Source organism: Solanum stenotomum, chromosome 8 (genome assembly GCF_019186545.1).
Source record: "Solanum stenotomum isolate F172 chromosome 8, ASM1918654v1, whole genome shotgun sequence".
In the NCBI taxonomy this organism is placed as follows: Eukaryota; Viridiplantae; Streptophyta; class Magnoliopsida; order Solanales; family Solanaceae; genus Solanum; species Solanum stenotomum.
Window position 1 is genome coordinate 7,489,200 of NC_064289.1, and position 12,311 is coordinate 7,501,510.

The following is a 12,311-nucleotide window of genomic DNA, read 5'->3' on the forward strand; positions in this document are numbered from 1 at the left end:
CAGCTTGATGGTTTCCTGCTCCACATCCAGCTTCCTAGCATGACTTGTTCATCCATCTTGGTATTCAGAAATTCGAACAGGAACTGTGTATCATTAAGGTCCTAGATCAGAACTCTGAATGCTGATTTCCATTGTCTGATACCCATCTTCTCAGTTCAGATATGGTGGGAACAGCCCTTATCCCTGAGAAGCCCATGTCTCATAAAAGTTGATACACTCCTTGTGCTGTTCTAACATGAGGTTCCTTTCTTTCACCAGCCATTTGTTTTTGGCAGCTGCTTCAACGTATGGAATACCCTGCCTTGGAGGCTGCTGTTCCACCATATTCAAGGGTCCCTTGTCTACAAATTTCGGCAATCTTTATAGCTATATCTCCCCACCCTTTGTTAGGAGCCACTTCAGGCACATAATGACTGATCTCCTCTCCCCTCTTACTGTCACAATGCTAATAATCTGCCAAATAACTCTTGTACTTTTGGGAACTAAAGTAGTTGTGAAGATGGTCTTCAAGTCTCCAGGCTATTGTATCTGTTTCCTGTAGCTTCTGTTGCCAGATGTAATAAATGGCATATCCAAGGGAACACCTTCCTGCTCATTACCATTCTGCGAAGAAGATTCCTCTGCACCAGGAAATATATGGATCTCCCCTCGTTATGTAGTCCCCAACCTAATTTTTAGTCAATCATAATTCATAAAAGAGCAAGGGAAAACACGACTTCTCTGGTGCAAAATCTCCCTGGAATCTGATAGATACACTGCAAGTTTAACCACTGTATAAAGAATGAGGTTATATTAAGATTTGGTGGGACTGGTGTGTAACTCCAGACAATTCGCGTAACTAGTTACCTCAGCGTTCCTGGAAATCGATATGATAGATGAAATGTAATAAATATTATTAAAATGACATGACATGTAGGAATGATGTGCGAGATATCAACTAAATCGGTAGGTAATTTCTATAGAATGATTGTGAGACTAGCAAGGGTTATATGCAAGTGAATATGGAGCCTCTTAGACTACCATATCCATTAGATGAGTTTTAAAAATGCATATTTTAATGTGGATGTGCAATCATATAAGATTAGACACGATCAAAAGTAATTACATTCAGCAGATAATTGAAAAACAGCACAGATAGTGGATAAAATAGAGAAGAGATGGTCTGACCATGCACTAATTAGTCCTCCAAATGCAACAATTCATAGGAGTGCCACCATGATATCTGAAGGTTACAAGTGGGGCAGGATAAACCTAAAATTGCATGTGAGTTGTTTAAAAAGATCTATAATTTTAGGGAATACCTGAGGACCTAGTAAAAGACAATAAAAACAGGAAGCAAAGATCCATATAGGTGATTTAAACTAGTTAACATTATGGCTTAGTTGTATTGCTACCTTTCCTGCTTTTGACACAAGTCTTTTTTCTCTTGATTATGGATTTGTGTGTCGCTATATGGGTAAGTGAAACTTAGAGACCTCTAATTTGGGAGCCCCTAATTTAGAGTGTTAGAATGAAACAAGTTAAGATAGTAGAATTTAAAGAATGTCTAGCTGACCCAACTACTTTGTGATTGAGACATAGTTATTTTAAAGAATATATGCTTGCCCCTTGTCTGTGCAAAAAGTGGAACATCTTTTGTTTTATAACAAGGTTTCTCAGTGCTTGCTATATATTGTTTGTATGATTGCACTTCTGAAACTTTACGCAGGAGGTCCTTGATAAATTCAATCTGTATCACGGATTTTACTCTCCTATAAATGGGCCATTTTCCCTCTCATCCTTTTGATATTCTGTTGCTTCTGTTGTCATCTTTTGCAGTAATTCCTCATCATCTAGAAACATAGAGAGGTCACTAATTTTGCTCTTCCATTTGGTCTACAGGGGTTCAGGAGTTGATTCAGGTTGGTTGGGTTTAGATGGTGCTGGTCCATCTACAGGCATCAGGTCAGCAAGTTTGGGTCGGGTTCAGACAGTGATGAGGCATCTTGCAGCTGTTGGAGAAACGTATGCACAAACTGCTCTGGAAGATGCTGCCTGGAATCTTTGGTCTATGCGTGCCTCCCAGGCTGGTACTTCCAGTTCAGCAATTCCTCCTGCAGGTTCTGTGAGGCACGTTGGAGGTGCTGGAGGGTTGCACTTGAGGACAACCTCACGTGCCACAAACAACAACATTCCAAACATACACACTATGGTTGAAACTGTTAGAGAAGTGCTGCCACACATACCTGATGAAATAATTTTCGAGGTATGGTTACTTAGACTTTTAGAGGCACAATGTTCTTTATTGTTTCTCTACAGCCATTTTACTTTTGCTGTTAACTCCAAAAATCAGTAAATGGACTTGCACTTGGAGGGTGTGTGTGCATCTACAAGTAGAATTAGAATTAATTGTAAAAAGTGAGGGAGATGAAAAAGCGAAATGAATGGTTGGTGTTCTCATAGATAAATGGTAGGGGACGGGCAGGGGCAATGAGCAAATTCATAGTTTTCTGATCTTCGTCCTAATTATTCCCCTTAATATGGTATAGTCATTTAACGTCTTCCCTTTATATCAAGTAAAAGAGGGTGGTAAAAGTTACGTTCTAGTGCTAAGTAGCAATAAGTCCATTTTTGAAGGATTGTTATTTGGGCGGCTGGTGGCAAATTTACACTCAAAATAGATATAACTGTACATTAACTGACCATCTTGGTTGAGATTCCTTGAATCAAAATTTTGCCTTGCTATTTTCATTCCCCATCTCCCACCCCTATCCCCCACTCCTCAACCTAAAAGGAAAAAAAGAAGCTAAAATATCTCGTAATATTAAATATTTAACTCTTCCATCCGGAAGGTTATAAATAGCATAAAAGGGGTCTAAGTTTGCCTTTGCAATGTACTGTCATTTGAAAAATAGTACTAGCAAACAATTGTAGCTAATGATTTAATGAACTAATTAGTTCTAAATTTGCTCAATCCATGAACCACTCATTAGCTATCTTTGATTTTACATTCCTGTTTCGATGCTTCTTTCAAAATTGCAATTAAAAGTGATAAATTTGAATTTGCAGGATTTACAGAGAACGCACTCGGTAACTGTTACTGTGAATAATCTTCTGCACATGTGATTATACATACCTTTCTTTGCGATACTGATGTGGTATGTCTTTCACTGAGGCAGATCAAAATTGAAGCTCTGGTTGTGTACAGGAGTGAGGTTTCCAAATATGTTGTGGTGCCATGCCTGTTACTGCATATTATATCTGATATATATATATATATTTCACTTTTTTGTACATATAAATAACTTAGGGAACCTGCTGTTAGAGACAAATGCGATAATAATTCCTCTTTCTTTTTTTCTTCCCATGAAATAAAAGAGCATATTCTTTTGGCACACATAGATATTGCCAATTTACTTTGTTGGACAGTTGTACCAGCACATAACTGGCATTGAATAATATGTGGTGAAGCCTGTTGAATATGGTATGCTAAATTCAAATTTTTGATTAAGAGAATTTTAGTGGAAAAAAGGCTCCCAAGGAAACCGAGTGGGATGCTGATTGAAGTGATTTCGGTTATGTTGTTTCATATGAAGATTTGTAAGTTTAGACTAGTAGTCTCATGTTTAATGGAGTTATCGTTATCATGGGTGGAGATACCTTAGGTGAAGGGCAGTATGGTGCACATCCTTCGTCAAAAAATTATGTGATGACATAGGTTAAATTTAGTTATTATGAGTATCTATTTAATTTTGCACACTTTTAATGTAACTGAGAAGAAAATTTGCACATTCCTCTCTAAATTTGTGGGGCTGCCATTGAATTTGTTATCCTTGTACAAGCGTCACTTTGTTTGGAACCATGCAATGCTTTCCCTTGGGCCTATGTAGAGCGATTCCAACGAGTCTTTGTTTAGAATTCCAGGCCAGGGCATCTAATTATAGCACTTTAATGAGCAAGTGGTTCGTAGCTTTTATAAAAAAAAAAATTTTGTTTAGTGTGATGGTTCGTTATGTTATCATGCCACTTAGGGCCATGCTTCATAGTGGAGGACTTACATTGAAAGAAGAATAGTCCTTAGTCGAATATTTTAGAGATGTATGGAAAATTCTTTGAAAGATTTTAGAATTTTATGGATTTGCATGGAAGGTTCTTAGAATCTTCTAGTTATGTAGAGAATTCTAGAAAATGATTAATTTGTAAATATGTAGGGATTTGTTTAATAATTATTATTTGCATATTAGTTCCTAAGTAAGTTTAAATAGAGAGACATCTATTTGTAAAATCATTAAGCAAATCTTCAAAGTCTTGAGCAGTACAAAAGCTTTCGTAAGCAATTCTTTTGTCTTTCTTTAATTCAACATTCCCTTAGCAATCTATTGTTAAAAAAAAAAGCTTACTTGAGCTTGTAGATCATGAAAAAAGTGTGAGCGAGTTGTCAAGTATGGCACAAAGTGCTTAGTAAAAGTTTAAGTCCGTGACAGTTTTATAAATCTCGGAAAAGCAAAAAATGTCTGACTCAAATTAACGACCAGGAACTTATCCACCAGAGCCTTTAACCAAACGTCGTATTGCCAAAAGATTGCTTTTATTTCCTTTCCTCCAAGCATATTGGTTTCTTTTTTTCAAAAAAAATAAAATAAAATTTTATTCCCGTTTTGTTTAAAATATACTAGAAACTTTGGTTAGTAACCTTTGTAAGAAACTCATCTTTTCTTACCCCTTCTGAAGAAAAGGAAAATATTTACAACCAATAAAAAATCCTAGAAAATATGTTTGAGTGGCTAGACATTTAAATCGATATGTTAGTATTACTAGCGTATCCAAACATAAGATTCATTTCGACACCAAATAAACAGACAACAACCTGAGAGGGGTCACATTTCACCTTAAAAGAACCATAGATTTCTTAAGTTAGAACTCCTACTATTTCCAAAAAAATAAAAATTAAACGATTATCATAGTGAACGACAATAAGTTTGAACCAATTGTAGATCAAGATTGTTAGAGATTTGGTCCATGTCCCATCTAATATGCAACTTCTTTTCTTTTCTTTTTTAATTTTTCGATATGGCAGGAATCAAGCCTTACCCCCACACCAAAGGAATCACAACCTAATGATGACTTATTAAAATGAAATTATTTGCCGTCATTCTAGTATATTGTGCGAACTTTCATTGATTTTAACCTGACATATGCGATATTACTGTAAAAGAGTTACTGAATATAAAAAAACAACATTTTTATGAAAATATTCTAAAAAAAAAAAGTAAGGCACATTAATTAATAGAAAACAAATAATGCAATATATAATTGAAGAAAAAGTGTTAAATTTTTCAATTTAGAGAGTGGAAAGAAGAGCATATAATAGCAGTCACATGGGTATTCATCCTTTAATGATGTTAACTTCATTTACACTCAAAACATTACTTGGAAACCTTAATCATAATTCCCAGGTGCTCATCACATCTTCATGCCATGCGTATACCTATTTTTGTTATTGACTTAAATTGACTTTGAAAATATATTTTTTGTCCTATAGGATAATACATTGACAAAATTATTTCTATACTCCCTTCTTTCTAAAGTTCCAAAGATTATGGTCAATGAGTAAGGAAAACATATTAAATGAGTATGTTGTGGAAAAAAAAATAATTCCTTTTCTTGAAAATGAGCATTATCTCTAGCAGACTAAGACATATCCAAATAACTTGGACACTATAAATGTTTACACTGTATTTATATATATAAAAAAATATTGTGACATTTTGAGAATCAACTCTCTCTTAAATTCATTTTTATTCTCTTGGTTACTTTCAAGTTCTTCAGCAATTTTGCAGAATTACTATAGAGAGAAGATATGTTTCTGTAAGTAATGTTCCCATTTATCTCTTTAATCTCATTCCATGGATTCTTGAGAGCATGTTTTTTGCATGCACTAGAAGTAGGCAAGTGGAACCACGGGTGGAGCTAGAGTATTGGTTACGAATTTGGTGAATTCAGTAGCTTTGATTTAAATTTTATATTTGTATTAAGAAATTATGTCTTAAATCGATCCGTTCGTGTTCCCCAAGACTTGCATAAGCTTAAATATGTGAAATTAGCATGTGAGTTTCTTAGAGTCAGCAATTACTAGTATCATATTGCAAACATGTTACACATGTACGTTCTTATCTTGGACAGTAAAGACAGAGTCAAGATTTAAACTTTATAATTCTAGTATGAAATTTCACCACAACTCATTTGACTTATTGAGTTTCAAATAAATATATTATTTATACTTACTTAGTGAAAATTTAACGCTTATAACACCCTACATCTCTCCAGCCCTACCGACTAAGTGGTCTAGGGGCGATTGGGGAATATATATATAATTCTGACTAGGGCTAGATTGCTTCTTAGGGTTTTTTCCTTTCCTATGAAGAATGGAAAAGTTTTTACGCAAAGTTATTTCAGCAAATGCAAATGCAATGGGGACAAGTCTTAACTCCAAAGGAACGTAATACTAGTATACTTTTTGCTCATGATGGACCTATATATAAGCCACCAATAGCAATTTTGTTAAATAAGAAATGTGTTTTTGTATTTGCTTTAATAAATGTTTTGTCCTTAAAATGCATAAGCCAACTGGTATTTTTACTTGGTTTAATAACATCATGCCTACTGACACTACAGTGAAGAGACATTTAGTGGCTGTGAATTGATACTTTATAGTAGTAACAATTAAGTTAATGATATTGATTTTAAAATTGATAAAAAATTTAGTGACTTATTTATTATTGTTGCTAAATACTATAATATAGTGCAAATTATATTATTGCCGCTAATATAAATAATTATCACTAAATCCTTCATTTGTTGTAGTGTTGTTGGCCAGTTCATCCCTTGTTTGTTTTGGATTTTACACACCCCTTAATTAAGAGTAATGATTAATATAAGTAGTTTATCATAATTTTTATAATAATTGACGTATAGTTTTTAGGTCTTGTGAAATAATTTGAGGAATAAATAATTAATGTTAAAGTTAAAATAAGAAAAAAATAATTTTATATTAAAAATGACAAGTTAAAGAAAAATTTATTTTTGAAATATTAAAACATGTAAAGTGAACAGAGTAACCAATAAAAGCAACTCTTTCCTTACATTAATTTCGGATTGTAATATTATTAGTACTCCTAGCTACTGCCACGTGTTTTCCATCCAAAAACAAAATAGAAACTCTTCGTTATTTGATTCTTCATTGTGGTTTTTTTCTTTAAGCATCTGCATTTAAAATTTATGAATCCAATTAATTTGAATTTACATTGAATAAGACTAATTGAAAGAATTATAGGACTATGCTGGTGACAAGTTGCAGCTAATTAAAGTGAAGCAAATACATCTTTCTTTTTTATTAATTAGCCTCTTGCATGCAGTAGCTTTATTAGGACGGATATATGGTCTAAAAGTTTAACTTCTATACCGGCAAAATTATAATTTTTTGTTATTAAAATTATTGACTATATAATATTTATTAACCTATATAACCAATCCTCCGTTGGCATACATAACTCTTCCCCGTACACTGATGGCGGAGTGTCAGAGTCAAAATATTTAACAAATTAAATGGGATTAATAAATATGCGAAATTTTCAACATCTATCATTTTCGAACCACTTTTTTCCTTGTTATATTAAAAGCTTTCTTACATGTGTAATGTGCTCTGCCAGTGCTATACACTGATAATACAAAATAACTTTTTTACACTATCAAATCATCGAAAAGATAAATTAGAGTGACAACTCACTATAATTTTGTTTTTTACAACCTTTTTATATAATTTCATTCCTAGAAATTGAAAAGGAGAGTAGATATTATAATTATTAGTACTCGAATATCACTTACAGTATATATATATATATATATATTTTGAATATCACTTAATAAAATTTAAACATATTATGGAAATAATCGTTTGGTTATACTACATAAACAAAGCAAATGGCTATGACAATAACAAATATTTATAGCCATATGCTTTACACAAATAATGCTGCAAATTACAACTCCATGCTGCATCATCCAGCTGCAATCTCTATGAGTTAATCATGATCGTCGGTAGATCTTAAGTTAAATACAATTAGAAAATGCCGTACAATTTCTATACATTTATAATAATGTACACATATATTTATATATATCTTCAGATATTTTTTCAATCAAGAAGGTATAATGTACGTACTTAATTCCTCCTATGATAATATTTTTGAGCAGTAACTTATTATTATTAGGTGGATTTTGATCACTTTCATTTCCACAAATCAATTTGAGAACTTGAAGATGCTGTGGAGGTATTTTCCGGGGCCATTTCTTGCTTGTTCAAATTCACCTCATCATCGCGCTTAGCCTGAAATGTGTTTGGTACTGCATTTGACGAATAGTTATTATTTTCATCTTCTTGGCTAAGTTGAGAAGCTACAAATTTATCGAGTACTCGCCAATCGGTCACTTGATCTGCAACTTGCTGGTTGTCATTATTATTCCCAAATGTAGGATGAACATGTTGATCTTGTGTGAGCAATGCTGGTCGATTAACGTTAATATTGCCAAATATAGGCATTGAGCTACAACCAGGAGGTGCAGCTACAAGTTTAGTTGTTTCTAAAAGAGGAAGTTGATGAGGAAGAAATTGGTGATTTTGAGGTGGGATTTGGTAGTGCAAATTATCAAATTCCTTTTTGCAATTAGGGTAATTATTGGGATAGTGGTTAATGTAATTAATTTGAGGATGTATTGGCTTAGGGGAATCCATGTCTTGCATGAATGAAAGTTGATCATCGTACCAAATTGGTGAACCATGTTCACTAGTATCCATTCTCATTCCAGCTGCTATTTTCTTCTTGAATACTCTACATATAACCCATCCTTCTTCCTGTATTTGTCCAAAAATATTAATGACTGAATCTATATAATATAATGAAGCATGATAATATTTTATAAAAGTGCATATTAATTTGATCAAGAAGTTTGTTCCGCAAAAGTCTAGGCATTTCGGCAATATTTGGTCAACAACAACAATAACATACTCAGTGAAATCCTACAAGTGAGTGAGATATGAAAATGATAGAATATTTACAGACCTTATCACTCGTATATGTAAAGAGGTTGTATCCAAATTGGACAATATTTGGTCGAGTTGAAAGAATGTACTACTATTTGCGATTAAAGGTAGTACAAAACAATAAAATAAAATAGTGTGGAACTTTCAAATTGTGTATGGACATGAACTTTACTTGAAAAAAATTGAATATTTGTCGATGAGAACCATTATTTTACTTGAAATACTCATCATAGTACTATTTTTATAAACCAATATTAATTTGCAAATATTGAATATCGATATTTGGAAATATACTAAGATATTATTTATGGCCAAACAGGAAAAATAATGATAAAAAGATGCAATTTCGTCCATCATAGATTTAGTTTCCAATTTTCAGGCATTGCCAAGTTAATTAAATTACGTCACATAAATTGGGACGAAATTAAGGAGTAATATATTTCACTTGGTTGCATCAAAGTAATAATTAATGTTGTGAATTTGTGGAAAACTTGCCTGAGGAGCACCATTTGGATCAGTCTCAAGTCTGTATTCATGCATAATAAAGTCAGATTTTTGTCCATTTGGTGCCCTCCCTTTATAATACACCAATGTCTTCCTCATCCCAATTAAATCATGCTTAGAATATATAGCCTTGTCCCTTCCTGTTGCCTTCCAAAATCCTGCTGCTGTTGCTCTATTTGTTCTTGTTCCTGTTGGATATTTCTTGTCTTTGTGGCTAAAAAAGTACCAATCACTTTGTTCTTCTGTCCCCATTCTACATAATTCTATACAAAAAATATATATTGTAAAACAACTTTTAGACTACCAAATTTTTAAAAATGTAGGTATATATATACGAGTTCATAAGTAATCTGAAGATTAATATGCTAAAATATAAAGACGTTTTTAATTATAAGTACCTTGAAGATCCCATGGCTCAATTTTGTAGAGATCGATGTCTTTAATAACATCGAGGTCAATCCTTCTAGAGGTGATTTTCTTTCTAAGGTAATAATCAACAAGTTCTTCATCTGTTGGGTGAAATCGAAAACCTGGAGGAACGTGTGACAAGGAATTCATCTTCTCTGATCAATCAAATATACTACTATAACCACCTGCATATTCGTATATCAACATTTAATCTTAGATCAAAATGTTTTATATTATTGCCAACATTATTATATCAAAATGCTTCATCTATTTAGTTTAATTAATATGTACTTCTTTGTAATTTTCTTGTATATCATGAGATTGCAATGAATAAAGAATAAGTCGATTTATAGTTGATCATGGAGAAAGAATTAGCCAAATAAATTCGATTAATTCTAGCAATTTTTATATTAATAACATCCAAATGAAGAGGACAAGAAGTTAATGATGATAAATAAAAATGAGAAAGCCACAAAAAAAGAAAGGAAAAATTACATAGTAATTCGAAATGCAATGTATATATAAAAACTCCTACAAATATATTTGACACAAGGAGTGCGTGGATCTAACATAGTCCTTTTTGATAATTAAAATTGAGTCCACTCTTGCCTTATACGATAAGCATAATCTAATCGATGCTTCTACTTTTATGTAATGAATGATACAATATTATCTCCATTCATGAATTTAAATTTTAAGTAGCGGTTTACCACGTTGTATAGGCATTTCGTTTCACATGTTTAATATTATTCAATTATTTTCTTGGTTAATTAAATAAACAGGTTAGGGAAAAGAATAACAAAATTAAATCATTGTTAAAATGGTACTATAAAGAGGGGGTTGTGAAATTCCTGAAGGAAACTAGTATGATCAATATTATTTTTAGCAAAAAGTAAGAACAAAATAAGATCTTCAGTGATCCATTTATATATTTGTTTGGTTAATTATGTTAATAGGTTATGAAAAAGAATTTGAAAAACACAAGAACTAGTGACTTCTATTTAAAGATTTACAAGTAGTAATTTGAAGAACAACAAAGAATACTTTTCCTAGAGCACATATATTAGTAGAACAAATGAGTTCATTAACAAAAAAAAAAACCCATAATTAGGACATTTAAACACACACACCCACACAACTAAGACATATAGTGTAAGTTTAACACAAAATATGTGAATTTAATTCAAATGTCCCCTTCTTTCAAGTCCAGATACGTTTTAGAATAAAGTCAAACAAGAGACTTTCTTTGGGAACAAATTTCACTAGAATATCATCATGATATATATGATGGATTAACATTTACAATCCAAGATGGACATAGCCTCTTGGTTATAGGATCATCTAAATTTAGAAGGTATGGTAACACATTGTTATATCCAGTGAAATCTGATTAAGGTCTAGAGAGAGTAAAGTGTACTTAGACCTTACCACGAATTTGTATCTGATCAAAAGGTATGATATAAAGTGTAAATATATACATTAAAACATACTTAAAATTCAATACATGTTAGATCTGAATTCATACTTTTGAGAATACAACATGAATGAATCTCATATTGAATTTAAATTTTGTAAAAGAACCTTATTAGATGAAATTACAAACCTTAATTTCAAAATGAGCAGATCTGAGTAGAGTCAATAGTTGGACTCAAATTGACAAACAAATCAAGAGGAAATTGTTCGTATGATAAACAACGATCTCCGGGAAGAAGAAATTTGAAAGGGTCAACAACATAAAGACAAAGCTTTATCCTCGGGAATTGGAACTTCCAGTGAGGATTTGGCTATCTTTTTGGACCAAATCCCGAGGACAGACTAATAAAACTGAAGAAGGAAAGAAAAAAAGGGACAGAGAGAATGGAAGAAGGATGAAGAAATAGGGTTATATAAAGGCAGGCCCCCACCAAACAAATAAACCCTAATGATGAAGGATCTGTTTATTAGACTTAATAATAGGCAACAACACTACTTTTAATTAAAATTTATTTTTTATGTATATATTCCATCATCATATATATGCTTTAATTGTATGAGCATCATAATCATAATAGTATGAGCAGAATTGCTGGAAAAGCTTTAGATAAAAGGTGGCGCAAAATTGGTAGAAATAGAAATAAAGACAAAGACAGAAGCATTCTGTAGGCAACTGCCACCCGCCATTGATAGAGACCTCCAAGTTAATTCTCTAACTAGCTACTTTTATGTTTGTTTTTGTTTTTAGTTATCTATTACACATGACTCACTGATATTGAAGAGAATGTTTTAATTTCTTTCAATTCTTTATGTAAATCTTATTACAAAAGAAAATTATATAACAAAG

At 32.3% G+C, this 12,311-nt stretch overlaps 2 protein-coding genes across 3 annotated transcripts; one reads left to right on the forward strand and one right to left on the reverse strand.

Moving 5' to 3' along the window:
- The first annotated feature begins 563 nt into the window (after positions 1–563).
- LOC125872530 (E3 ubiquitin protein ligase RIN2-like) lies at positions 564–3,378 on the forward strand. The gene is made up of 3 exons (XM_049553259.1): positions 564–655; positions 1,819–2,245; positions 3,049–3,378. Exons 1-3 carry the CDS (start codon positions 564–566, stop codon positions 3,103–3,105), a joined length of 576 nt encoding a protein of 191 aa, XP_049409216.1. The 3' UTR covers positions 3,106–3,378.
- A 4,578-nt stretch (positions 3,379–7,956) lies between these two features.
- LOC125873020 (NAC domain-containing protein 7-like) lies at positions 7,957–11,700 on the reverse strand. 2 transcript variants are annotated; one of them, XM_049553863.1, is made up of 4 exons: positions 11,595–11,700; positions 9,982–10,176; positions 9,571–9,846; positions 7,957–8,886 (listed from the first exon to the last, which is right to left on the reverse strand). In XM_049553863.1, exons 2-4 carry the CDS (start codon positions 10,139–10,141, stop codon positions 8,267–8,269), a joined length of 1,056 nt encoding a protein of 351 aa, XP_049409820.1. In that variant the 5' UTR covers positions 10,142–10,176; positions 11,595–11,700; the 3' UTR covers positions 7,957–8,266. The 2 variants fall into 2 exon arrangements, with proteins under 2 accessions (XP_049409820.1, XP_049409819.1); XM_049553862.1 differs by having other exon boundaries at positions 7,963–8,890; positions 9,575–9,846; positions 11,595–11,697.
- Between the last annotated feature and the right edge of the window lie 611 nt (positions 11,701–12,311).

What these genes read in the sequence shown, in the direction of transcription:
- LOC125873020 (XM_049553863.1), bottom strand. Translation starts at nt 10,141, where the DNA reads ATGAATTCCTTGTCACACGTTCCTCCAGGTTTTCGATTTCACCCAACA. An exon ending in TGAGCCATGGGATCTTCAAG is followed by an intron (nt 9,847 to 9,981) that starts GTACTTATAATT and finishes TTTTTTGTATAG; the next exon opens with AATTATGTAGAATGGGGACA. An exon ending in AAATGGTGCTCCTCAGGCAA is followed by an intron (nt 8,887 to 9,570) that starts GTTTTCCACAAA and finishes AAATACAGGAAG; the next exon opens with AAGGATGGGTTATATGTAGA.
- LOC125872530 (XM_049553259.1), top strand. Translation starts at nt 564, where the DNA reads ATGGCATATCCAAGGGAACACCTTCCTGCTCATTACCATTCTGCGAAG. An exon ending in TATGGATCTCCCCTCGTTAT is followed by an intron (nt 656 to 1,818) that starts GTAGTCCCCAAC and finishes CATCTTTTGCAG; the next exon opens with TAATTCCTCATCATCTAGAA. An exon ending in CTGATGAAATAATTTTCGAG is followed by an intron (nt 2,246 to 3,048) that starts GTATGGTTACTT and finishes TTGAATTTGCAG; the next exon opens with GATTTACAGAGAACGCACTC.